Here is a 27,438-nt window from a genome sequence, read left to right as displayed (position 1 = left end):
GTCCAGTGAAGGGCAGCAAGGCTCACGAAGGGTCCAGCAAACATGTCCTGTGAGGAACAGCTGAGGGAGCTGGGTTTGTTTATCCTGGAGAGGGCTCAGGAGGGGCCTCACTGCCCTCCACAGCTCCCTGAAAGGCGGCTCTGGTGGGGAGGGGTTCGGTCTCTCCTGCTGTGCCTGCAGTGAGAGGACAAGAGGAGATGGCCTAAAGCTCACACCAGGGAGATTCAGGTTAGATATTAGAATTTCTTTTCATCCTTAGTGTTGTCAGGCATTGGGATAGGTTGCCTGGAGTGGTGGAATCACCAACTCTGGACATGGTCAAAGGTGTCTCTATCTGGTACTGGGTTAGGGGTTGTAGTGTTAGTGCAGGGTGGATGGTTGGGCTTGATGATCTTAAAGATCTTTCCAACCTTGCTGATTCTGTGAACTGACGTTAGTCCCGATGCTGTGGCCAAATGGAATTACAGCAGCAGTCAGAGCTGGACACTGTAATTCGAAATTGATTGTGCAACACTGTAATGCACTGTATGCATCTTTCAACAGCAGGTTTATCTGCATTCCTTTTGTGGACTCATTTGTCCCCGAACAGGCCTAAACCCCCTCAGTGCCTCTGCCGTGACGTCATTAGATGACGCTGACGTCACTTTTGGCGCGGCCGCTGTTCCCCACGCCCGCCAGGCCGGCTCCTCCCCGCCAGGGGGCGCTGCCGGGCGGCCCGGCCCGAGCCGCGAGCCACCCTCACGTGGGCGGAAGCCGCGGCGGGAGGAGCCGCGTCCCTGCCCGGTGCTTCCCTGCCCGGCGCTTCCCGGCCCTATCCCGGCGCTTCCTGGCCCTATCCCGGCCCCGTCCTGGCCCCGCGGTGAGAGCGAGGCGGCTCCGGCGCCCTTCGCCCCTTCCCCCGTCCAGGCGTGGGGGCTGGCGCGGTGCTCCGCGGGCCGGCTCGGCCGTGGCCGTGCCGCCGGGTTGGGGGCGGGTCGGGGGCCGCTTGTGCGGGACTCGCAGGTGGGAGGCGGCGAAGCGGTGTCAGACGGGCCCTCGGGAGGCCGCCGCTGCTCTAGGTAGCTCTCCTGAGTTTTTCTGTCAAATTGTTATCTTGTGATTGATTTCCGGCGATGCTGTGGTTGGGCTGTGCCCTTGTGTTGTGTTCTGAGCCGGTGGGATGCGGGAGCGGCTTTTCCTGTTTGCAGCCTAAGAGAGGCCGGGCGGTGCTGAGCAGCCTTATCACACTGCCATGCCCCATCTGGCGTGTCGTTCCTGGACAGGCCGCGTCTGTGATGCGATGTCTCTGACAGATTTCACGTAGCCTTTGTCTGGAACATTACAGGGAAAAACGCAGCAATGTCTAAAGGGATTTATCTGAGACTGGTGTGGTCTCTGCTTTCTTGAAGCTTTTCTTTCTGAGGAAGGAGCTTTACTTCCAGCTCCTTAGGCTAAATTCTGTGTTCCTTTGAGACAGCAGGATTCAAGTGTGAAAAAGCTTAATTTTGTGCTTTGTCCTGGCACACTGTGAAGGTTTTGGTGGCTGTGACTGAAGGGACTGAGTTGGTAACTCAGAAGTTGAACTGTATGTGAGAGTCAGCCTTGGATCTATCATGCTGTGCTTTATGGGAAAGGTGTATTCTGCCTAATCTGGAAAACTTGTGTTAGCACTGACATGGGAGAGTTAGCAATTTGTAGCAGTTTGATTGTGACTTAGAGCAGAAAACAAAATTCTTAATAGGAAGAAAAGAGGCATCTGAATCTGAAATGCAGGAGATGATCAGTATTTTGTGTGTTCATCTTATGCATCTGTTGAAGAGTAATAGGAACGATGACCTGGTACAATTTGGGAAACAAAAGGTGGGCCCAGCATTTGATGAAGAGAAGGGAAGTTATTAGCAGCTATGGAGTGGTACCTTGCCATAGGGTGTCATATAAGCAGCACGCCCTGAGCTCTGTTGACAGTACTGTTCCCACTTGGGCATGGTGGCCCTTCTTTTCACAAAGTTCTTGAGTTAATAATCTTCAAAATTACTGTAGTGGCCAAGATTTTGCCTTTTCTGTGAGTTTATCAGAGAAAGCAACTCAAGCATCTTCAAGAGAACAAGCCAACCTGAAATTTAACTCCATATATTGTCTCAGCATTCAGTACGGTAGCATGTTGTGTGTACTGAACATGCTTTTAATGCACTGTAGAATTTTAAGGCACAGGTAATATTGAAACTTCTATATTTAAATAAAACCACTGGAACGTGCTGTCTAATGTGCTTCTCTGGTCAGTCTAGATAAAATCTCTATGTAGTGTGAGAAATTGTTCTGAATCAAGTAAATATTGCTAATTCCTTAATTTTCTGGAGATTGGTGGGGCTTTGTTTTGTTTGTTCTTTTTTGGGCTTATGTGATTGAATTCTACAAGCTTGAGCATAGCATGGTCTTTTTTTCTTGGTTCCAGTTTCAACTTTTTTATGTTAATGCTTAACTACAAAGAAGTTTTTTGTACTCCATTAATTTAAGCTGAAGGATCATCCAGGTATATTAATTAATAAATTACAGTTTTCTAATTGAAATAAGTATGCATTTTAAAAATTTTTTTCCTAAAGTGGTCTGGTCTTCTACCCAAGTCATGCCTGTCTAGATTACAAGTCATTAAGTTATCTGTAAAATTGAATTTTAAAATCCTGCGGTTACTGTGAGTACATGACTGCTTCTTTTTTTATGTGTCTGTTAAATGTGGTTGAGTTTATTTTTACCGCCTAAAACCTTTCAGCTGAGAGAAAATGACTGCAATCAAGCATGCTTTGCAGAGGGATATTTTCACTCCCAATGATGAACGTTTATTGAGCATTGTGAATGTGTGCAAAGCAGGCAAAAAGAAGAGGAATTGCTTTTTGTGTGCCACAGGTACATAGGAATACCACACTGTATTTGTTGTCTTCACCTTTGCTTTTTCTTGGTTGCATTTGTTTTAGCTTAATGTACAGTCCTTATTCTTGACTTGTGTAAAACAGGTGCTTTCCATTCCTAATGGAGAAAATTAGTTACAGCTTGTACTTTCATTCATCATTGCTTCTACTAAAAAAAGAAGCAAAGCCTACTACTTTTATTCACAGATCTCATTGTAATTTGAAAGGAAAGAGTGAAAAATTATTTTTTAGGGACTGGTGGGCTTTTGAAGCAGGTGTTATGTAGTGCTGAAAACAGTAGTAATCATCTAAGCTGATAAGCCTAAATAAAATGCTTTAAAGAATACTGGTTAGAGTCCAACAAAAGGCACAGCAATTGAATTGAGTTCTAATGTTCCTTTAAGTGTATGTTTATTATACTTTATCTCTTAAAAATATCAGGTGCTTTGGATTGATCTGTCAATAAATTAGCTTGCTAGAATATTTTTTTGACCAAAAAATGTCTGAAAATGTTTTTATTCTTCTGACAGTACTCTCCAGTTTTGTCTGTGCTTTGTCAGTTACATGGTCACAGTCCAAGATCTGCTGTATCAAAGCTGAAAATTGGGGTCATTACCTCATGAGCTGTATAGAGATATCAGCTTAAACTGAGCTGTGGTTATTGTGGATGAAAATGTTTCAAAATGTTTCTTTTCATCAGCTAAATACTACAAAATCTCCCTCACAGATAATTTATTTGAGAAGTTGAAGTACAGCAGAAACAGATGTGAAGGTACTATGTGTGTGTTGAAATGATGCGTGTTTTGAAATGACTCTCTTACTTCATTTAATAGTGACAACGGAACGACCAGTGCAAGTAAATGTGGTAAAAGTGAAAAAATCTGACAAGGGAGATTTTTACAAAAGGCAGACTGCATGGGCGCTTCGGGACCTTGCTGTTGTTGATGCCAAAGATGCTGTTAAAGTATGTGTCACTTTTTTGTTTAGTCCTCTGCTCGCAACATCCCCTTCATTCCAAGTTAGACTTAACTTCCTTGTTACTGGCTGCTTTAAAAATTAAATTGATAACAGATGATACATTCCTGTGCAGCCTGTGCCTGTGTTTTCTTTCAGCCTTTTGCAAGAATATAACCCTGTTACATTGAGTAACAGTAGGTTAGATATGCTTGAATAGCAGTAGTCTCAGTATCTGCCCTGTTAGTTGTAGTGATCTCTCAGTGACTGTAGAGAGCATCTGCTACGGACCAGTAGTACTTTTTTGTTTTAAGTCTTATGTAAATTATTTCACCCAAGCTTAATTTCCAGAAAGAGGATTTATGACTGTTCTACTAATGACAGTAATAAATTTGTCAAAATATCCAAAATGTTCTGCTACATGTCATGTTTTTTTTGCTGGGACACTTAAAATGTTCTTAATGAGCAGTATATAAGGCTGAGGATGAGCTGGAAGCATACAGTCCTGATATGATGGACTTTTCCACAGAATAACAGGAGCAACCTATTTTTGCCCTCTTAAATTAATTTGTTGTCATAAACTTAATGAAAAATCTTACACATCTCTGTATTGTGTTATTTTTGTCTTACCTGCCTTGACAAAATACTGCTGTCATAGCATGGATTCTGGTTTTTCACTATCATTATTTTAGGACCTTTATTAAGGTGCATGAGGGCCTTAAAGTTGCTGTACGAGCTTAAGGTTGGCATGTGTGTAATTTAATTTTTATCCTGTCATCTCCATTATTAAATGTGTGGACAGTCTCTGCTACTTAGAGAATCATTTGACTGTGGAGCATGTAACATATTTCATCTTTTGCAGGAGAGTCCTGAATTTGATTTGCATTTTGACAAAGTGTACAAATGGGTTGCAAGCAGCACAGTGGAAAAGAACACCTTCATTTCATGTATCTGGAAACTCAATCAGAGATACCTTAGAAAGAAAATTGACTTTATTAATGTTAGTTCACAGCTGTTGGAAGGTAAATTTCTACAATTGTATTTGAATTATAAAGTTTAGTAATTACTGATTTAAAACAGATATACTAAAAAAAAAATACTCTTAATCCTGATGGGTTTTCTTGTTTTCTTATTCTTATTTCTTTTCAACTTTATAATTTCTAAGTCTTCAGATAAGCAAGATGACTGTATAGCAGAGTTCTTGTTAGAAAACTGAGAACCAAGACAAAATACTTCATTAATGAAGTTTTAAATATTGATAAGATTTCTGTATTTCTAAGACATTCTGTTTCTTGAACAAAATAAAATCTACCTCCAGGAACGGGTAGGTCTAAATGTGTAACAAATTTGCTTTTGTTCTCATTTGCATTTTCCCTGAATTAGAAAAATTTAAAAAGTGGGAGTCTGTTGCATTCTAGGAGGTAAGGGGGTTTCATATGAGATTTCTAGTTCATTGACTGTGAGGCATCTGCTAAATTCTGCTGGACTCTGTTACAATTTATGTGACTGATTGGTGGCTAGGATGGCTTTGTATCTTGTTTGCTTATCCTGTAGTAAATATTTTATAGTCACATTATCCTTTAATAGTTAACATTTTATAGTAAAGCTTAGCAAATAGGAGTATATCACAAGGAGTCTGTCAGAAGTGGTGAAACTACTGGTATTAAATAGACTGGTATGCGCAGAAAAAATTGAATTGGAAATGTGAAACAGGAAGGATAGCATTTCTGTGTTTTGGTGTTGACCGGAATTTGTTTTAAACCAACATCTAACAGTTCAAGTTTGTGCAATAATAAAACATTCGAACTTACTGCCACTTAAATGTATACACATTGTTCGTGCTTGGTCTAGCTAACATTCTCTGCTTCCTTTCCTCTGCTTTTCCATCCCTTTTAATTCTTCAGAACTTCCTAAAGTTGCAGAAGGTGCGTAACACCTTTTTCCTTTATTCTGCCTCATAAGCAATTTTGCTAAATAATATGCTTTTTGTTTATTTGTTTGGTTGGTTGGTTTTTTAGTGCTTTTGTTAGCTTATCAAGTTGCTAGAGATAAGAGATGTTTCAAATGTCCCAGACACTTTCTGGCTGGACTGTGTTAATATTCATTTGTCAGCCTTTGAGTGGCTTGTTAAATTCATTAAGCACTATTGTGAGAAATTGTAGTTAATGAAACCATTGTTTATTTGATTTTTCGCTCAACCCAGTACTGATTTTCCTGCTGTGAAACTCATCTCAAGCATCTAGATAGCTTTTATTTAATCAGTGCTATATAACTTAATCAACTTTGGTATGTTTCCGTTATGCTCTGTCAACCAAAAGAGAGAATCTAACTTGCACTGATTTTCCACTAACAAATTGAGTGTCATACTGTAATATATTCTGATGCTGATTACCAGTGTAAGAGGTAAATAAACTGAAACTAGGTTTTTCCTTGGAATAAAGGAAGGTGGATATTTGTATTTTGTTTATGTTACACAATTTGGAAAACATCACTGTTGGGAATCAGTTCAGGAAATTGTAATGAAGCATGTGGAAGACTGAGGCTTGAAAAATGTGTTCATAGGCAGCAGGTGCTTTTTAGGAGAATTTTTTAATGGATTGATTTACTTACAGGTAGTTAAACATACTTTAGTACTCTTGAAATGCTTGTGACTTTCTGGACTTGATAACGTGTTTTATTTTCCTTCTCTGCCTAAGAATCTGTTCCAAGTGGAGAGAATCAAAGTGTAGCAGGAGGTGATGAAGAAGCTGTGGATGAATACCAGGAGTTAAACGCAAGAGAGGAACAGGATATTGAAATAATGATGGAAGGGTGTGAATATGCTATTGCTAATGCTGAAGCCTTTGCAGAGAAGTTGTCAAGAGAGCTGCAGGTGCTGGATGGGGTAAGTAGTCCTTCTGATGTACAGTAGTGTGCTAGCACGTTGAACTGTTCTCTTTGATGCTGACCAAGGAGCATTCTCTGAAAAGGTAGTTAACCTGAGCTGTCACATACTGAAATGTAGACGTTTTTAGACAACCCAGCATCCTAGAGGTCACTTGGAAAACTTAGGAGATGCAGGGGGTACAGGCTTAAGGGAATCATCAACAACCTCCTCAAACTTTCAAGCTGTGTGTTTTTTGTATATTTTGAAAATGGCTGCTGTCATGGCGATGCCTGATCTTGCAACAGAAAATCTGACCCTATCACCTATGCTTTTTTTTTTTTTTTTTTGGAACTAAAAATGTTCTGGTATAGTAGATATTACTGTTTGGGTTTTTGTTTTTCTGCAGACCAATACTTCAGCTTCAAGAATTTGAGCAAAGTTTTGGCTTTATATCTTATCTTTTTGAATGCATCATAGATTGATGAATTTGTGTGTTCAGTAACACTGTAGCTTATTTTGTTTCGTCAATTTCATCAAGAGTTTTGGAAACTATTTGGCAATAATAGAGGGAGAAGGAGATATCAGAATGCTTTTGAGATATGAAAATGTCTTCTAAAGTGTGACTTTATTTTCTTTACAGGCAAATATTCAGTCCATTATGGCCTCAGAGAAACAGGTGAATATCTTGATGAAGTTGTTGGATGAAGCTCTAAAGGAAGTTGACCAAATTGAGCTAAAGCTGAGCAGTTATGAAGAAATGCTTCAGAGTGTAAAGGAGCAAATGGATCAAATTTCAGAAAGTAACCACCTAATTCATCTCAGCAACACAAATAATGTTAAACTACTATCAGAGATAGAGTTCTTAGTGGTAAGCATTTTTGTTATGTTTACTATGATTGTTCATGCCAGGTATAAAATTCTTTTAGATTGTTACCCTCTTTAAAGGAACCTCATGCTCTTTAGCATGAGGTTTCTTTAAAATAGTAAGCTTATTTTTCAATTTAATTGTTGCACTATTTTCAGTGAGTTATAATGACAAAATTGTATTTATTCTTCTTGGTTCACTAGCATAGCAAACTAATTTGCTTTCAGCTTATGGACAATACTATCCATTATTTTGTAGAATCACATGGATCTGGCTAAGGGCCATATAAAGGCCCTTCAGGAGGGAGATCTGACATCTTCTCGAGGCATTGAGGCCTGCACTAATGCAGCAGATGCCCTTCTGCAGTGTATGAATGTAGCTCTTCGTCCAGGTAACATTTTTGTCAGACTACTGTCTAATAAAATTTATTATGGTAATGCCTTGTCAACTAGCCTCAGATTTTGTTCTGTTGATTGAAGGAATTGTGACCTCTGGTCCTCTTGGTTCCCCTATTCGATATATTACTCTGTGTTTTGTACACTCTGAAGTCCTTTTTGTTTGTAGGACATGATATGCTTCATGCAGTGAAGCAGCAGCAGCAGCGGTTTAGTGACCTGCGTGAGCAGTTTGCACGGAGACTTGCCAGTCATTTGAACAGCGTATTTGTTCAGCAGGTATTATTTCTTACTATTGAATATGCAATTTTTGGTCTCCTTTCTGGAGAAGGAAAACAATCTGTCTAAAATTGGACATATTCTGTGCTGTAATCAGGAAATGCTAGAAGGTCTTCAGGCACAGATATTGCTAAGCATACCAAACATTAAGTGCCTACAGGAATCACTTACATCAAAAAAATCCCCAAACATCTCTTTTTAAAAACCCCCAAAATCTCAAATTGACAAACCAAAACCACTACAGCTTGCTATCAGAATTAAATGCATTATGTGATATATAAGGATTTACTTTAATTGTAGAGCTTGATTATTTAGGAGAAAAAGCAGTGACCTATTTTAAGGATGTTAGTGGCTGAAAATATAGAAGGTCTTGCTGTCTGAACCTCAAAGACCGTGAGAAAACCCCCAAACCGAAACCAAACATACAAAATAAGACTTCGGAACCTTGGTTTTGTTTCTTAACTTGAAATATTCATAAAACACTGTCCTGACACTTGTTTCCTAAAGTCTGGGTGGTTTTTTTAGCCTCAGCTTTGTAATTTATGTGTTTTTTATCTTCAATCAGTTTACTCAGACCCTCCTTCAGCTCTATAACAGGTCCTCCTATCATTCAGTTCCAGTGAGTACATTGAGTTTGATACAAGATTTTCTAACCAATTTTTTTTCCGAGCTTGAAATTATCTAACTAGCAGCTGCATTTTGGACTTTGCAAAAAGAAATTTGTCTTTACTGATTACAGAGCATCAGACTTACGTCCCTTTTCACTACTATTATTTTTGTCAGCCCTTAAGCTTTGTTCATCTTTTTATGAGCTAACATTCCTCTGATCTCATTCCCAAAAGTTGCTGAGAGACAGATTGACTTGCATGGAGGAAAAATATTTTCAGGAAATAGTAATAAATGTACAACAGTACGGGTATTGAAAATGTGTGAAATTGCAGTATTTGTAAATAAAAAATAGTAATTCTGGTTTTATACATATTAGCTCAATGAAAGTTTTACAGTTCTAAATTTTATGTATTAGACTGTGTGCAGAAAATGGAATAGAGTAACACTGGATAATTGTATAGAAAATTGCATTTAGAGCCAGGCTTTTTATGGCAAAGGTAACTGCTTCCTACATTGTCTGCACTTTGCAGAAGAATTCCAGCTCCACAATATAATATTTTTTTTGCCTTTAGCTTTTGTTCTTAAGAAGGTATTTTTCCTCTGTCACTTTCCATATTTTGAAAACCTGGGTATAGACTATGTGTCCCTGCCCTTAAATGAGCAAGTAGAAACTATGTTGTCTAACTCTTGTGTAAATGCATCCACAGAATTTGAATATTGGACTTGTGTATGGAAGTGGCTGTTTAGCAGAATGGCTTTCTGATGTTCTCTTCTGAGGATTTTTTTTTTTAAAAATGGCAAGAGATTATTATTACTGTGAAATATTATGTGTATTAGATGAAATTGTTATTCTTAAGACACATTCCAGTGCTGTTGAGAATGCTATTACCAATTGGCAGTTTACTTTTTTAAAATTGTGATACTAGTAGTGGCCTCACATTGTTTTTCATACAAACTTGCCCTCTGAAAAGTTTTGGCTTGCTGTTAGCTGTGAGGTATTAATCAACAGATAAAAAATTATGATTTTGCTGTCAAGTTTAAGCAAGAAGAGTTCATTAATTGCAGGAGATGAGACTCTTCAAAGCTTTTTCATTGTTGTAAAAGAGGAAAAAAAAGGGTTTGTACTTCATTTTGAGATACAGATTCAAGTGCTGGAGGTATATCAGATTCTTGTGTAATCTTACTAGTTTTGTTAGTTTGAGGAATATAGCAATTTCTTAGTCTAATGTTGAAAACCTCAGCTCCAATACTTTGTTACCTTTAATATCTGAAGAGTTGCATTATTTGTTTAGAATGTTTCTTAAAAAAGTAATTTAAAGCACTTCAGAAAAAAACTAAGATAAAGATAGAGAATTGTAAATTAAAAAGACAAATGAAAACATGATAATGTCTAGGAAGCTCTTAACATAAGCAAGACATTTTGATTTGGAAGTCATTAGATGGAAAACATAGTTACATTGACATTTGAGCTTAAATATATTTCCTTGAAAGTATGAAATTGCTCTTTATTTTTTGAAAAGCAAAATAATCAATGCTTTATTCAAACTATGGTTGAAGATACTAAAGTGCTTCACCTCCTTTACATTAAAAGGAGGATACACTAAAAATTTTAAACAGAAATGCAACTTCAGATTGCCATTTGCTGCAGTTAAAAACCATTTACTAACAGTTAATGTAGTTGTATTTTTTGTGTAATACTAATAATTAATTAACCTATTACTTTAAAGATTTTTTAACAACCAGCTTCATCACTCAAAGGCAACTCCAGGCTTTCTGCCTTTGAAATATGTAGTAGGTTGAAGCTTTGAAATGATGAAATAGTTGAATGACAAATTCGCGGTGTCATTTGGTAATGATATAAATTTATGTGTAATGAGAGAAAGCCCCTAAATGAGATGGGAAAGGTAGCTCTAGAAGCTCTGTAATGTTTTAGAGCAATCTTGAACAGAACATACTTTACTGTAACTAGAATGATTAGTCCTGTGGAAAAGTTGGCCTGGAGAGAGAAATTTACTTTGTGAGGGAATTTGTCATCTAGCTTTATGAAAAATGCAACTACTAAGCAGAGAAGTTGTGTGTAATAAAGGGACATGAATAAAATGGTTACATGAAAGAAGAAATGAAAATTTGGATAGCTGAGTATTTGCTAGCAGTAATATGAATGAGCATTTGGACTGATGTAGTTGATGAAAGCTGTGACAGTCACCAGGTAAATTACGTTAAACTATAATGAACTTGAACATTAAAAATGCATGGTGTAGGAATGTGACAAAGGAGGGGCTAGAGGGAGCTTCTCTAATCTTTTTTTTTTTTTTTTTTTATAGAAGCATATCAAAGATTTGTTGAGAAGTTTTCCTATATGTATCCCCAAAAGTATGCCCACAGTATTGAATATGACCTCAGTAATCACAAGAACAGCTGCGTTGCTAATGCTGGATGGATTCCAATTCCAAATTATATGTTCCAATAATTACACTAGCTTTTTGTTGAAGTCAGACTACAGGATTGTTTTTATAAGCAAAATTTATAGTGTTATCCTTCCCCATTTTCTGTTAGCATAAATTAAAGAAGTTGGCCAGGACTTGGTTCTTTGGGTCTATGTATGTCAGTTTATGTAGTTAAAAGAGCAGGGCTCAGAGTAAGTTCACACTCATTTTGGATACAAAAATGTACTGCGACAGGTTGCAAAGAGCTTGAGGATGCCCCATCACTGGCAGTGTTCAAGTCCAGTTGTTTAAGGATAAGGCTTTGGGCAACCTGTTCTAATGAAGGTGTCCCTGCCCATGGCAGGGGAGCTGGAGCTAGATGGTCTGTAAGATCCCTTCCAACTCAAAACCATTCTATGATTGTTATGTAGTAGTTCAGCTTTATCCAGAAGCTGGCAGTGTTCATGTTGCATTACTTAGTGAAAGTTGGTATTTTACAAATTAAATCTTAGATTTTTTTTAAACAAGTCTGTGAATATATTGTAGAAGAGCTTTCTCTTACAAAAGGCTTGAACTGATTAGTGTCCAGTACAACAGAAAAAGGGTAAGACAAAGTTGCTTTGGTTTTGATCCAACCTGGCTTCTGTTCCAAGTTAGAATCAGGCAAGGGCAGTTGTTAAATGGTATAGCTTATTCTGCTGACTTGTCATGTCCAAGATGGAACTGTCAGGAATGCTTCCTCTCTCAGGGATGGACATTGACTGATCTATATAAAGCACCTGCATGTGATGCAGGAATTGGAGACCAATTGGTACAATCTTTGTGTGCTTCCATGGCACAGACTGTAAGTTCTGTTGCTATATTTATGGCAAGCCCAGTAGAAAAAGTCTTTACAGAAAGTATTAAAGCCATTTGGAAATTAATTAAATAAATTATCCTCCATTCTTTTAACCCAGGCATAGTGGCTGTGTGTTCTGCTGTGTAGCGGCACAGAGGTGTTACCTTGCTTGCTCTTCGTGAATTACTCAGGAAGCTTGTTCAAGCAAGTGAAAACTTAAAAAGCTAAATCATATGTTGTTCTAGTAATATGATGGGATCTTTGTGTAAAGGAGGGCATGAAATTAGTAGCTTGTGTTAAGTGGATTGGTTTATGCTGCTGGTTGTAAACATTCACTGACGGTGTGTTGTGTATCTGTTTGTGTGGAGGGAGGGGGAATGTGTGTGCACTGATGTTTTAAGATTTGATCAAGGAAGGCTTGGCCAAAGTGGGCTACAGTATGTTGAACTGGAGCAGGCTGTCAGAGGAGAGGTGTAAAGCTCATCTTTAGTACCGAGGCTACCCATTAACTGTGGACTTGAAAATTGTATATGGGAAAAACATCTTTAAATAGAAGCAGCTGGTTTTTTGTTTTAGAGGAATAATGTGGTAATCTCTTAAAATTTTTCAGGAACAATTGAATGCTTGTCATTAAATTTTCATTCAGGTGTACATCGCATTCTTTTACAAAAAGTGCCAAAGGGACTCACCCTGAAGGCAAAAAGCCTTAAAATGAACAAGCTTATTGAGATGCATTGCCTGCCTTGGCTATAATAACTCAGTGTCAGTATTACGTTAGGTGTCTTTTTCAGCCTGCATCTCTAGGCCCTTCTGTGCGAGGTATGTTGAGGTCTTTCTGTTTGTCTGAATGAGATGCTTCAGATTAAATTTTTCAGTAAACTTCTAAAGCATCTGTGTAGTGCTCCAGATTTACTTTAATACTCTTTCTTATCAAGGGTCATGATCAGAGCTCCACTCTTGCCCAGCACTCTGCTGAATTGACATTACCCAATCATCATCCATTTCACAGAGATTTACTTCGATATGCTAAACTGATGGAGTGGCTCAAGAACACAGATTATGGAAAATATGAAGGGCTGACAAAGGTATGTGAAATGATCAAATGATACTAGAGAATGCACATAACAGACTGGCCTTGAGAATCAAAAGAATTGCCTCTGTGTATGTACATGTCATTTTAATATTGCTATATATTAAGTATAACTAACTGCTCCTCTTTTTTTATTCCTTTTTGGAATAAAAACTTCAGGTTTTAGTATTTGCAGTCTCTTGCTCTGTTTATTGGTTTTTTTCCTCAGTCTATGCTGAGGTATCACAGGATATTTATCTTAATATTTATGTAAAACAAGTTGGCCATTAAACAGCTTAGTAAGAAAAATATACTAAGCTAATTTCAAACTGGTGTGCTTATTGCCTGTGTAACATCTCTATTTCAACAGACCTTCATTTCACTTGGAAGTGTCAAAAACTTTAGAGGTCTCTTGTACAGTAGATTAAATAGAAATGTTTTTCCCTTGTATGCATGTAACTTTTAACTACCTTGTTTAAAACTAACGTGGAGTAAAAAAATTACTACAGAAGTATAGAAAATGTTCAAGTAGAAGTCAAGGAAAATTTAGTCCTTAAAAAACAAGTCTTTTTTAAATTAAAATTCTGTCATTCTTAAATGGAAGATTTAAATTGGACTTTGACAATAGCTTTCGAATAGTTATTCATTTGCCTTCAGTGTAAAGCAGATAGTGAATGGTTGGCATCTTTGTGATCATCTAATAAAAAAATATGAGAATTACATATTTATGTGTGCTTTTGAGGGAACAGTAAGAGTCTGATAGAAGAGGGAGAATGGTGCTGAATTCTCTCTCTTCTACCCTTGAAATGAATTCTGTGATACTCTACCACCAGTAATCCTATCTGTATCTACTGCATTGCTATAAGTTATAAAACTGCATAAGTTTTCCTTATGAAGGAAAAGTAGAAGTTCGTGATTAACGCTCAGTGAACTCACTATGAAAATGAATATAAACTGTTTAAATATCACAAATATAGTTTTGTGTATGCTGCATTAATATATACAGTAATGTAGTCCAAACCAGTTTGTTGTTTAGTAGGACTTGAAAATGCACACGTTTTAAGAGTTATTTATCTATAATAGAAGAAAATCAGTATGAATACCTGTTAACTAAAGTTACATTTTTCTTTTAAGAATTATATGGATTATTTATCACGACTTTATGAAAGGGAAATAAAAGATTTCTTTGAAGTTGCCAAGATCAAGATGACAGGCACAACCAGAGAAGGAAAAAAGTTTGGTAAGCTTCCAGAAGGCACATATCTTGCTTTGAATCTTACTATTTGCATATAAAACACTCATTATGACACCTAGGGCTAATTTTGTAATGGTGTAAAATTCTTTACTTTTCACAAGATGGAAGAAGTTGGGTGAAAAATATGACTGGTAAAACTTCTGACTTCCACAAGGCCAGAGTAGCACAACTGAAATCTCGTGAAATTTGTCAAAATAAAATTATAAAATACAGTATTTCAAATCTATACTCACTTTTTCTTACTTGAATTGTTCCACTTTATTACCTGAACAAATTTGAAAAAGCAGCTGTTGTAATTAAAGGGAGTTTGGGCAGCATTGTTTTGTGTTCCTTCTGCTGTTATTTCTGCTTTTAATAAATCTTGGGCGGATTTTTAAGAAGCTAGTTTTATAATGCTAATCCCGCCTAGTAAATCTTACATATTTTAATGTGTTTTTTCAGGGGGGTTTACCTATGTAGCCTGAGACTAGAAATCATAATTTGTTAATGTGTAGGTGTTTATATTTAGGGGATTATTTCTGCTTGGATTAGTCTAGCGTGAATATAGAAGTAAAGCTTAAAAAGCAACAGTGCTATAAGTGTATTTATGTATTGTCAGTTCTGTATTTTGAGGTGCAGTGTTTCAAAGCTTGTTGGAAATATTTATATTGCCACAGTTTACCACTTTGCAAATTCTGAATTCCAGAATTATGTGCAGCTCTAAGTAGTAAGTTCTATCAGCCTCTTTTGGGTCCTGAATTTGCGCCTTGAAGTTTGATGGTAGAAACCAGAAAAATGTAATGAAAGGAAGAATGCAGGAAGGTAGCAAGGCTTGTTTGAGAGATGGAGAATTGGGAAGATAAGTCTTGGCAAGCTGTAAGACCTGGAAAGCAGAAAGATGTCATTGTCAGAACATTTGAATTCATAAATCTTAAAAAGCAATCTTACTGCAATCTTACTTTAGTCTAAAACAAATTGATTTCTGAAACGTTCTAAACACTTTGTCTTGACACTTGTTTTGTGATTTGTACTTGTGAAGAGACAGCTTTTGTATCAGTTCCCTAACTTGTGTTAATGTTATGGAGCAATCAGGCATTTTGGAGAAAGAGATCCTTCAAGTCACCAGAGTAAAAACTGCACCTTGAGAAGACTTCTGTCCTGTATTTGTGCAAATTTATTTATGTTGCAACGCCTCATAAGGGTGTGTAATTTCAAAGGCTTCTGTGTTCATTGTAGTGGTTGTACTATTACTAATTGCACATTCATTCAAAATATATCACTTCTTAATAGTAAACTTGTTTAAAGAGTAGTGTAGGTGCATAATGCTCCAGTTGTACTCAAATACTAAAGGTGATCTGTTTCCAAGTTGTGTTGGTGTGTGTTCTTGCCTTTTTTTTGTGCTTTGGGAATAGCACTGCTATTTGAATACCTCAAATGCAGAGGGGATGCTGGGAGAATTCAGGCATTCTGTGCTAGCGCAAGGTTCTTTGTCTGCATTTTTTATGGCAAAAAAACCCAGCCTGGGTCATGAGCATTCACTCTTGTCTGAAGTAGTCTTTTTTTCTTTTTTTTCTTTTTTTTCTTTTTTTTTCTTTTTTTTCTTTTTTTTTTTTTCCTTTTCTGATGAAGCCAAGACTTTGATACTTAAATACCATAAAGTCAGTGTTGGAAAGAATGCTACTATTGTCATATGTTTATATGATGTAGCTTGTCAAAAGCCACTAAGGCTCCCCTGGTTTTCCAGGGCCTGATCTTTGTAGTTCTTCACATTCTAAGTCCCATGTGTTTAGAAATTGAGGATCATGAAGAAGTGGGACCAATGCATGACAGTTGCATATGCCAAATATATCATGCCTAAACCTTTTTTATTCAAAATCGGCCAAACCCCCAAGATCTAAAAACCAGGCTGGAATTAAATTTGAATTTGATGTTACAATTATCAGTAGTGTTGCCTACTTGAGAACATCTGGTATTTAAGACATGTTTGTGGCGTTTAGAAATATATACTCATTCTATTACAGTAGGTTATGCTTGCCTGCTCCATTTTGGGGGGCTTGTAGCATCCATCCTCATCAAGATCTCTTTAAAACCTCATATTGCTTTTAGTGTACGTATGCAAATGCCTTTTACTCTAGGGATTCTATATTTTCTACAAATACCCATTTACTTTAAATTTCATATTGAAGTCCACTTGAGGAAACTTCAATTCTGAAAAGAACCAGGAAAAATATAAAAACCTCTTTGTAAATTTTTTTAACTATATGTTTATTATTTTTATCCTCTCCAAATTTGCAGTCATCTGTTTTTGTGCAGCATGAATGCAAAAGATGTAATCTCTATGTAAATATCCTGATTTGCAACAACTAAGAAATGTTAGCCAGTCTTACTGTCGATATGAATTATTTTGCAGTAATTGTGTGTGTTTTAAATTCGAAAGGTGGACAGTATTTCAGACTCAGTAAAAAAATTCCATAAGTGGATTTTAATTTCTTCATGTCTATTATTGATATGATTTAACGTGGAAACTGAGTCTGACAAATAATTTAATGGACTTCTCAATTTGGGAGAACTTAAATACATGTTACCAAAAGTGTTCTTTGAACATACTATATAAGAAAAATCAAACTTTAATACCTAGAAGCTTATTCTATTTTCCATGTAGTTTAGATACTGAATTTCTAGAATAGTACCTCTCCAACTAAATGTGTTTGCAATGTAGTTACTTGCTGCTCATAGTTCTCTGCATGTTTCTTTCCAGTTAGAGCTTAACTTGCATCTTGTGCATGGTTTGTGCAAACTGCATTTTAACTTGTCTTTGTCTTTGATGCTTGCAACCTAATCCATCCCAGCTACACTGCCTCGAAAAGAAAGTGCTGTCAAACAGGAAACTGAGAGTGAGTATAACTAGTTGCATTAGTTGGTGTTGTCAATGCATGTGTGTCAATGTTACAATGTAGTGCTGCATCAGGAAGAATCTACCTCACACGGAAGCACTCTGTTCAGAATGAAATAAAGTGAGCAGAACCATTGGGCTGGCAAGCCAAAAAGGAAGCACAGCTCTAAGTCCCAACAAAGAATTTGAGAAAATTTGCACATAAAGGCAATATCTTTTGGTTTCCCGTGCTACTAGTTAATAGTAAAAATGTATTTGTGCCTGAGACCTTGTCATAGTTTTCCATTCCTCCAGTAGGTTGAAGTGACAATTTAGATTTGATCTATAGACTTTGTCTTGTGTCCCTAGACTAGATACCAACAGAGCAGTTAAGTGAAGCTTGCCAGATTGCTTATAAGTTTCTTTGTGGCTTAGATGTGAGAAGTTTACTTGGAGATCAAATAATGATAATTTTTTGGTCTTTTTTGTTATTAGCTTTCTTTGTCCTAGTCCAACATTTCTGAAAAATTTGAGGGAAAAGGAAATGAAAAAGGAAATACGTGCTCCTAGGAGAAGGCCCAGCAATATAATGAAGAAATGACTGAATATTAATTATGATCAAAGGGAGGGGAGAGTATTAGCAGCAGAGTTACTATCGGGTTGTAGGTCCAGCAAAGTAGCTGGAACAAACTGTAGTTAAAAGGATGTTAACAGCAGAAAGATCAAGTGCAAGATGAAAAAGTGCCTGTATATAAAACATTTTAATTTTTTTTCCTTCCTGTGGTTCAGTTCTTCTGCTTGTGGCAGCCTTTGCCCAAAATACATCCACAAATGTGATAACTGGTTTTAGCTTTCAAGTCTTCAATCCCTGTGTTACTGTATTTGAGAGTTTTGTTCCTTTTATACCTTTTTGCCATACTTTACAATGAGAATTTAAATAGTTATGTTGTACTTTGAAAATTGCTGAAGAATCTCAGTTACCTTATAATGAGGAAAGAATACATTTACAGCAAAGCATTTATAGCTTAGACAAAAGTTGTTTGATTTTAATATAGGACTACTAGCAACTCTTGATCTCATATATTCTGTAACAAAACCTATTCTTCAGTATTTTATTCTGCCTTCACTTTCCTCCTTCATAGTGTCTTTATTTCACAGGTCTTCATGGAAGTTCTGGAAAATTAACTGGGTCTACTTCTAGTCTAAATAAACTCTCTGTTCAGAGTTCAGGAAACCGTAGATCTCAGTCATCCTCACTGTTAGACATGGGAAACATGTCTGCTTCTGACCTGGATGTGGCTGACAGAACAAAATTTGATAAGGTAAAGCCAAAATATCCCATAGGATTTTTGCTTAGTTTTGTGTTAGAGGTATCTTACATGTCCTTCTCCTATAGTTCAAAAATCTCTGCTTTTTAAATCCTAAAACATGCCAATTTCAAAGTTTGTATGTACCATACATCTAATAAAGGCAATTTCTAAGAAATATGTAGATTACAGTATTAATCTCAGAATATAAGATTCTTTAAATCCTTTATAGGCTGTGTGGAGTCTTTAAAGAATATCAAGCTTAAAAAATTATATTTTAAGTTTAAGCCAAATATGTGTATTTAAGCAAATAGGAATGGAACTGATGGATTCTCCACTGGTTTTATTTTTTTCAATTCATGCAGTGTTCTATGGCATTTTGCCAGTATGTAAGCAAAAGTAAAAGATAAGAAAGATAAAAATTTTAGCCAGGACTTGAGCATGACCCTAAAATTTTACTTATACTGGATTTACATTAGTTATCATCAGTTTTAACTGTAACCAATAGCACTAAGTTATTATTGGAGTGGCCTCATCCTGTTTTAAAACTTGCTGTCCTCAGCATCTGTTGACTTTTTTTCCCTGAACCATATTAAAAGTGACAGTGCTCATCATTTCTTGCAGAATTAACTCCTCACTGCTGTGGAAGGAAAACAAGCAGTTATCAGTCAGAGATAAAAATAGTTTTGTTGTTCTCTATTGAATTACTTGATGGAGATTAATGTTTTTCTTCTGAACTTTTCAAATGATTGCTCAGTCTTTTTCTGAGAAGAAATATATGCTTGAAACAATACTAACTGTTAAGTTATTACAAACTTGTAGCAGCAACTTGTCTAGAATTAAAAAGCTAACTTGTTAAAACAGGTTTATGCAATTATTGTGTTATTATTTTCAATTTCTCACTTGTATCTCACATCCATTGGGGATATGTGAATGTGATTTAATATACACAGAGTTATAAGCTATTGAGCTGACCTACTAAGTTGTTGGATTTTTTTTCCTATAGGAATTTTCATCAGCGTGGATTTCCTGTGTGGCTAGATTGGTTTAATTTATGTAAATTATTGCATGCCTTAATTTTTGAATACTTGCATAGAAAAATCTAAGAGAAATATGTTTAACATCTGACTTAGAATTTTCTTATTTTGTATTAATTAAATTTTTGTAATTACTTATTGCCAAAGTAGTGTTTTGCTTTAGTTTAAATCTAAAAATTGTGTTGCATACTTCAGTACAAAACCTACTGATTTGTTTCTGTAGCAGCTATGTAGAATTTTTTTCTGCTTTTTGTACAGAGCAGTTAACTTCCACATACCCAGTTGACCTATTTTTCTTCCCTGAGGCTTTTAATTTTGTCTTCCTCTGCTCAGCAACCCAGGCAGAAGAGATGGTGGCAGAACCCAAGACTTGCTATTAAAATGCAAGTGTTTCCATTATAGCACAAAAGTGCTTCCTCAGGCTGCAAGTAGAAAACTTCTAGTTGTGGAAAAACATAGACTGTTCTTTTCTTCACAGTATTACATGGATAAGAAAGGACTATGCTGAAGAGGCAGCTATTACTTTAAGACATCTACTTATAAGTTTCCATTTCTTAAGTAGTAGTAAGCCTTCTAAACCTCAGTGAAGATAAAAAGTATATGTAACAAACAATAAAAATTAGTATTGTTAACCGTCCATAGTATTTGGTGTGTTGATAAAATATTTTAACTTTCTTTAGATTTTTGAGCAAGTATTAAGTGAACTAGAGCCTCTGTGTCTGGCAGAACAGGACTTCATTAGTAAATTTTTCAAACTGCAACAACATCAGAGCACCTCTGGAACAACAATGGTATGATTTAGATTCTCTGTCACTGTAGTAAAAAGTATTGACCAAGCCTCAAAAGAGATCTCTTTGAAAGAGAACTTGAGAATTTTTTAGTGATTATGTGATCCAGGTGATAAGTAATTTGTTTTTCTTCATGAACTGGAGTGATCTTTATTTTGGCTAACCAAAACAAAATTTATGAAAGAAGGACTGACATGTTTCCTTTGCCATGGTTTTGTTTCCTCATAAGATGACAACAAACACTCCATCCTGCTATATAGGAAGACAGTGGGGAGTGATTGTGGATAATAATGAATTTGGTGGAATGTGACTGGAAAATTACCAGAAACTTTCAAACTGTTCTGTTTTCTACTCTGGAGGCGGGGGGGGGCTGCTGGGAACTGCTACTTACATTGGTTTTGTCAGATGTAGTATCTGCTTTGATAAAGAATTGGAGACAAACCTTATCTTTACATACATTCCCTGTTCTCACAGAATGAAGTGGAGGAAACGGATGGAGTAGCTTTATCTCGTTCGCACACTTCTGGTGTTCCACAAACTGTATCATCTGAGTATGTGCTGCTTTTTTTATTACTGATTCTTAAGCCTATGTTTGAGTTTATTTGGCATATAAAACTTTTTTCCTCTAAAATCAGAAATTATTCCCTTTCAGTGAAAGTGAATAGTGAACTTTAAATTTTTACCTAGACACTGAGTGTGTCGGTAAAAAGAATAATTTTTGTATATAGAATGGGTGCTCCTGTATATAGTTGTTTAATTCTCTTAATAGCTTGGAAATTGAAATTTGGCACTATAATATAGAAAATATGCTAAGTTCTGAGAGTGTGTGACAGCTTCCACAGAGAAAATACTTTTTGGAATATTTTATACCTGTGACTGTTAATTTTTACTGTGTGGTACTGACTTTCTGAAAGTCATGAGAATTGTTGAATGCAAATGAGACTACTATATCAAATAAATATATCAAAAAGCATGTAAGATACCCTAGTAAACTGTCAGAGTAATATTTTCCTCTTATGCATTTTTAATAGGAAGGACATGATCCGACAAATGATGACAAAAATATTTCGTTGTATTGAACCTGAGCTGAATAACCTTATAGCACTGGGAGACAAGATTGATAGCTTTAATTCCCTTTATATGTTAGTTAAGATGAGCCATCATGTATGGACAGCACAAAATGTGGACCCTGCGTCCTTTCTCAGCACAACACTTGGAAATGTTTTGGTGACTGTCAAAAGGAACTTTGATAAGTGCATTGTAAGTTCTTTAGTTATTCTGATTAAGCTAACTGTAATATTATAGGAAGCCTACTCCTACCCAGTTTGATTTTACATTTCTATATACCTAAATTTTTTAAATTTGAAGTGAAAATTAGTAGTTTATTGCTTTTCTACTGGCCAAGCCTTCAAATAAATGGTGGTTTCTTTTTTCCTCTCCAATCCAGTTTTCCTCAATATGTAGCTTTTTGTACCAAGTAAGACCGCTTGCTCAGGGTTCTGAGCTAGCTGACATTCTTAATTCTTTGTTTAAACTTGTACTCCTTGAGATTACTGAAATTCATTAAGAAAAATACAGTTTTCTGCCTTTTTTACTTGCCAAAACCAAACCTTGTGGATGTACAAGGGTATGAGGTCTTTTGGCAGTAGCAGAGGCAGCCCCTACTGTCTGAAACTTTCTTTTGCTAATGCAGTTATGACCAAATATTTAATGATATTAAATATGAGAGGTGAAAACAGAGTTGTTGGTATAACATTGTTTTATTGTCATAAATGTAATTTCACTCTAGGCAAACATCATAAAACTGACCATTCTTGATCAGTTTAATACTTATAATATTTGGAAACTGATTTTTTTATTACACTCAGAAATAAAATTTCTTCAAAAGAAGACTAAAGAAACTTTGTGCAGCAAAAGGAATTATGAGCTTGGCTGAATCAGAAAAGTGAAATTTCTTATTCGATTACAAAGTGAAAATTGTTTCTGGTGCATAAATTTGCGGGTTTTTTTCCACTGGGTGTTTGTTTTTGTTTATTTTACTTTAAAAAAAAATAATGGTAAAAAGGGTGGAAGACTAAATAGATGTACTAATTGAAGGAATTTGTTTCTGTCTTTTATATATGTCAGTTTTTTCAGTACGTCTGCATTTTTCTTTTAATAGTTGTTACATGATCTAGAGCCTAACACTTGTTCTTGTTTTAAATTAAAGAGTAATCAGATGAAGCAGATGGATGAAGTAAAAATCTCAAAGAAGAGTAAAGTTGGGATCCTTCCATTTGTTGCTGAATTTGAAGAGTTTGCAGCCCTTGCTGAATCAATTTTCAAAAATGCAGAACGACGAGGAGATCTAGATAAAGCCTACATAAAACTTATTAGAGCTGTCTTTGACAGTGGTAGGTCTTCCAAGGCTGTCATAGTTTACTAAAATAATTGGTTCCACCTGTTTATATATAATTGTGCCCCAATGAACAGGTGGGGTTTTTTTTAAGACTATGCTGAAATTTTGGTTGTCTCTGTTATTGTAAGTGAGCAAGTGTAATCCTTTTGATTGTAATATACTTTTAGATACTTTCCTTTGTACAACCTGTAACTTTGAGTTGTGACAGAGGGAAGTGGTTAAGACTCTGAAGAGGGAGGGGAGATAGCAGCACCCTGGCAATGCTCAGTCTGAAGTGGTTTCTTGTCTTTTTGTTTCCCCCTATAAAAAATCATATAGGAAGAAAAAAAATTGGCAATGGCAGATTTTTCCTAGTTAGGAGTTCATTGTTTTGACTGGAATGAATCTTTGCTCATTACTGATACTTTGGTGCCCTGGATCACTTTCATGATGGGCATCCTGACAGTCTTGGCAAAATGATTAATGGATGAACAGGCACAGAGAATTAACTGCTCTTGGTTGAAGCCATCCTCTTTCAGCCTGCTTTTAGGTGCAGTAAGGGAGGGATAGGTAGAACTTTTTTTTTTGCCTGCTTGTTGTTTTTTTTGGGGTTGGGTTTTTTTTTGACAGGGGAAGGGGGAAGTAAAAGATCTATGTGCAGTATTATCTATTTTAATTATTACATTTAGGGACTGACAGTAATTTTGACCATAAAGCTAATAAGCAAAAATTGAGATTAAGAAGTACATTTAAAAAACCCCTACTACCTTACTGAAGATTTTTGTCCTGCTGAAAATGGGAATTGATTTTGCTGTGACTTCTCTTAAATAGTTCTGTCATGTGCTATTTATTAGGGTTACAGAAAGCATGCTTGTGAGCCTTCTCAGAATGTGACTTGTTCTTCACACCTGTAACGAGATCATACATACTCATTATTTTGTATCTTTTTATAAGTTACTTTTTTGCCACACAGGTTTCATCATCTTAGAGCCTGTATGTATCTGTTGCTTTTAAAGCAACATTTTATTTAGTGATAATTTTGAAGCATTTTACTTAGTGGTAGTTATGACTCATACAAATGGTAATCAGTTACATGAAATTCAGAATTCCTTTTTTGATAGCATTATGGTGATTATGTTTTTTCTGAATTTGTTTGTCCTTTTGGTATTCTAAGTATTTTGCTTATCTAAGTATCTTGCTTATTTCTTTCAGTTGAGAAAGTAGCTAATGAAAGCCAGAAGACACCCAGGGATGTCGTCATGATGGAAAACTTCCATCATATTTTTGCAACACTTTCTCGCTTGAAAATTTCTTGTCTGGAGGCTGAGAAAAAAGAAGCCAAACAGAAATACACTGATCATCTTCAGTCTTATGTAATCTACTCACTTGGGCAGCCTCTTGAGAAATTAAATGTGAGTATATTTGAGTATTCATTTCACTGGTACAGGATAGTTTATGAATGTATTATTTCCACTATTTGATCTCTTTATCACTTTCTCTGTCATAATCTCTTATTATTTTGGACTGGAGCACATCTGGCAAGAGTACTAATGAGAGTAACAGTCTTGGATGAAAATAACCAAATTTTTCATGGCAATTAATAGTACTGACTAAACATCAGTGTCTTAAGCAAATGGTTTTGAGGAAGAAGAAAGTGAGTGGAAAAGTCAACAGAATTTTTGGGATAATCTTTCTCACCTCAACTGCAGAGAAAATTGCTGTAGTTTTTGAGCTGTTAAACAAGAAAAGTTATAGGAAAATTCTGAATGTCTGAAGTTGAGCTAAATGTTAAACTGATTGGCAGCTTAGGTTCAGATTCAGTTCTGTCCACTTGAATGTCTCATGGCTTTTTCAATAAACAGGATTTCAGGCATCCTTTTTCAGAGACACTTAAGATGTATTCTCTTTTTGAAAATTAAAATGCTTTATTGCTGTTTCCCACTTGTGGATTGACTGACCAACATCTAAGCTGCCATGTAGCTAACTGCTACTCAGTCCCCCCTCTTCAGGGGAGACAATAGGAAAAAACTTGCGGGTGGGGATAAAGACCTTTTAATCAGAGAAGGGGAAAGAGAAAGAGGGAAAAAAATGAAGTAAGTGATGCAAAAGCAGTCATTTACTACCTCTCACAAGCAGACTGATGCCCAGGCAGTTTCTGAGCTACAGCCACCTTGAAGCCAAACACCAAACCGGCCTCTTCCAGCTCTGATTTTTATAGCTGAGCATGATCTTTTGTGCTATGATTTGGTCAGGTTTGACCTGTTCAGCAGTAACCAAAATATTGTTATCAGCCCAGTTTTAGCCATAAATCCAAAACACAGCACCATGTAGACTGCTGGGAAGAAACTAGGGAGTTACCTCTGTCCTACCCAGACCTGATGCACTGTTGAGCTCAACCTGAATGTTCCTGGAAATACTTCCCTCTATTTACTGAAACTTTTGTATTTACTATGTTGAGGGAACTGGTCAATGACAGTGAAAAGGGAGGCAATTGTGAACAAATATGCTCTTGTGTAATTATGGTTTAAAAGATGCTCAGGTGCTTAGGGAGTTCATCCAAAAGATCCCGTATTTGGATCCCTGCTAATGAGCTCATGAACTGGGGATTTTGGGGCTGACTGGTGGTTATTAGTTACAAGGTTGCAAAGTAAAGCTCAATTGCTTTGAGAAATGGTTGATTTCAATTTTATGCTAGTACTTGGACTGCTGTATTGTTGGGCTGTGTTTTAATGTTTATGGCTCAGCAGTACTTCATGCCCAATTAAAAAACAAAAATTGGAAGAACAAAACAGTCATGAAACAGAATCAAAATTTAACCACACAGCTCAGATTTGTGATAGTGACTAATGCTATTACTTGTTGTTAGCATTTTTTTGAAGGTGTTGAAGCTCGTGTGGCACAAGGTATACGGGAAGAGGAAGTAAGCTATCAGTTGGCATTTAATAAACAAGAGCTTCGTAAAGTTATAAAGGAATATCCCGGTAAAGAAGTGAAGAAGGGATTGGATAATCTCTACAAGAAGGTAGATAAACATCTCTGTGAAGAAGAAAACTTACTTCAGGTAAACTAAATTGTGTCTTAAAAACCCTGTAATGTTACACAGAGGCTTTTTATTACTGCTTTTGCATTTGTATTCTGTGAGAATGTTCAGCATAACTCTAAAAACATAAATTTTGACTACTGCTTTTGGGGTTTTTTATAATCCTACTCTGTTTCTATTTGTTTAATACTGATTTGGACCAGAGTGGTAGAAAAAATTTCAGAAAGAAACTTTCTTTATGATTCCCTAGCTGATCATTAATGGGTGATGTCTGTTGTGCAAAATATATTGGAAGTAGAGAATAGATTTAAATGAATGGGTAACCTGATGTGAATCTTAGCTGGTGCACTATAGCAGAATACTTTCAGTTATATATTTTCTGATAGTTGTGTTATCTAATGTTTTCCTTCCACTCTGTAAACTTTCTCGCTGGATTAATAATAAGTAGACTTAAGTTTGTTTAAACAGCTTTTTAAAGTCTGAAATGTGAATTATAGGACTCTTCTGGTTCAGGGTGTTTTCCTGAAAGGCAAAAGCAATTATTAGGAGAACTTCTCCATCTTCTTTACTATTTTCTGCTTTGCACATTTATTACAAGTCATGTCAGCATTGCAGATCTTAATGGGTGAAAACTATCAATCTTCTTTTTAATGCAGTAACTCGAGCTATTGAACTTTAATAGTAATCTTTAACTGGAAAATGACACCTTAAGTGAGGACTGATTAATGAGCCAGTGTTTTCTAGTTAACCTATGCAGTGTGTTGTGCCAGTTGACATTTCCTAAAGTTTGCTTTCTTTGGCAGGTTGTGTGGCATTCTATGCAAGATGAATTCATACGACAGTACAAGCACTTTGAAGGGCTGATAGCTCGCTGCTACCCTGGATCAGGAATTACTATGGAATTCACTATACAGGACATTTTAGACTACTGCTCCAGTATTGCACAGTCTCACTAAGTTCTAGAAAGGGAAACAGAAGCTAGCAAAGTGTATGCCTGTGTATAAGGGAATCAAACACTATAAATGTTATTGGGTTTTTAAAAGGTGGATTTCCATGTGTGTGTAGTTAACTGCCATGTATGTTGAGTAACACTCCTGCTTCAAAAGCCTTTCAGGGCAAAATAAAACCTTCGGGGATTTGTTGGGCTTCTATTGGGCTGAAGTACTGTTTGGAAGCATTAATTCAGTGAAACACTTTGAAACACTTTGGATACCGTTTTTCCCTTTCCCTGATATTAAAATATTTTTATTTATAATTCCTTCTCTTGCCAAAAGCAGTAAGCACTACCTTCATAGTATGCCAAAAGAATACTACTGTTTTCACTAATATTTTTCATCCTCAAAATTATGTAAGTATTGAAGACTATCAGATATTTTCCCTTCCTTGTTCTAGGAAGTACGGATGTAGAACTTTTTACAGTGGGAAGACTGAATTCATGTTCTGAAATGTAATGTGGCTATAATTATTAAACTATGTTCACCATATTCTTTATTTCTGTGAAGAGTTATTTCAAAGAGGTGAAAATACCTGAAGGAGTTAATTCCATTGTTTTCCTGCTTGCTATTGAAGAATTGTTGCATTTCTGCAGCCATGTTGTTTT

The 27,438-nt window shown here is 36.2% G+C and overlaps 1 protein-coding gene across 5 annotated transcripts; it reads left to right on the top strand.

Annotated features, from left to right (window-relative positions):
- The first annotated feature begins 755 nt into the window (after positions 1-755).
- On the top strand, positions 756-27,322 carry EXOC1 (exocyst complex component 1). Of its 5 annotated transcripts, none has more exons than XM_059844806.1 (20): positions 756-859; positions 2,747-2,880; positions 3,716-3,846; positions 4,699-4,858; positions 6,533-6,720; positions 7,343-7,570; positions 7,826-7,958; positions 8,132-8,241; positions 8,807-8,860; positions 13,050-13,199; positions 14,318-14,423; positions 17,267-17,311; positions 18,448-18,611; positions 20,314-20,424; positions 20,896-20,972; positions 21,453-21,681; positions 22,631-22,814; positions 24,011-24,210; positions 25,665-25,859; positions 26,642-27,322. In XM_059844806.1, exons 2-20 carry the CDS (start codon positions 2,757-2,759, stop codon positions 26,792-26,794), a joined length of 2,742 nt encoding a protein of 913 aa, XP_059700789.1. In that variant the 5' UTR covers positions 756-859; positions 2,747-2,756; the 3' UTR covers positions 26,795-27,322. The 5 variants fall into 5 exon arrangements, with proteins under 5 accessions (XP_059700789.1, XP_059700788.1, XP_059700791.1 ...); XM_059844805.1 differs by lacking the exon at positions 756-859 and adding an exon at positions 920-1,058; XM_059844808.1 differs by lacking the exons at positions 756-859; positions 8,807-8,860 and adding an exon at positions 920-1,058.
- The last annotated feature ends 116 nt before the right edge of the window (positions 27,323-27,438 follow it).

This window comes from Haemorhous mexicanus, chromosome 4 (genome assembly GCF_027477595.1).
Source record: "Haemorhous mexicanus isolate bHaeMex1 chromosome 4, bHaeMex1.pri, whole genome shotgun sequence".
NCBI classification, from domain to species: Eukaryota; Metazoa; Chordata; class Aves; order Passeriformes; family Fringillidae; genus Haemorhous; species Haemorhous mexicanus.
Note: the sequence above shows the minus strand (reverse complement) of the source record. Positions and strands in the feature narration are given on the sequence as shown.

Coding starts and splice junctions, on each gene's coding strand:
- EXOC1 (XM_059844806.1), top strand. CDS start 2,757: ATGACTGCAATCAAGCATGCTTTGCAGAGGGATATTTTCACTCCCAAT. Junction 21,682..22,630: donor GGAACTTTGATAAGTGCATT/GTAAGTTCTTTA, acceptor TTTAAATTAAAG/AGTAATCAGATGAAGCAGAT. Junction 22,815..24,010: donor TAGAGCTGTCTTTGACAGTG/GTAGGTCTTCCA, acceptor TATTTCTTTCAG/TTGAGAAAGTAGCTAATGAA.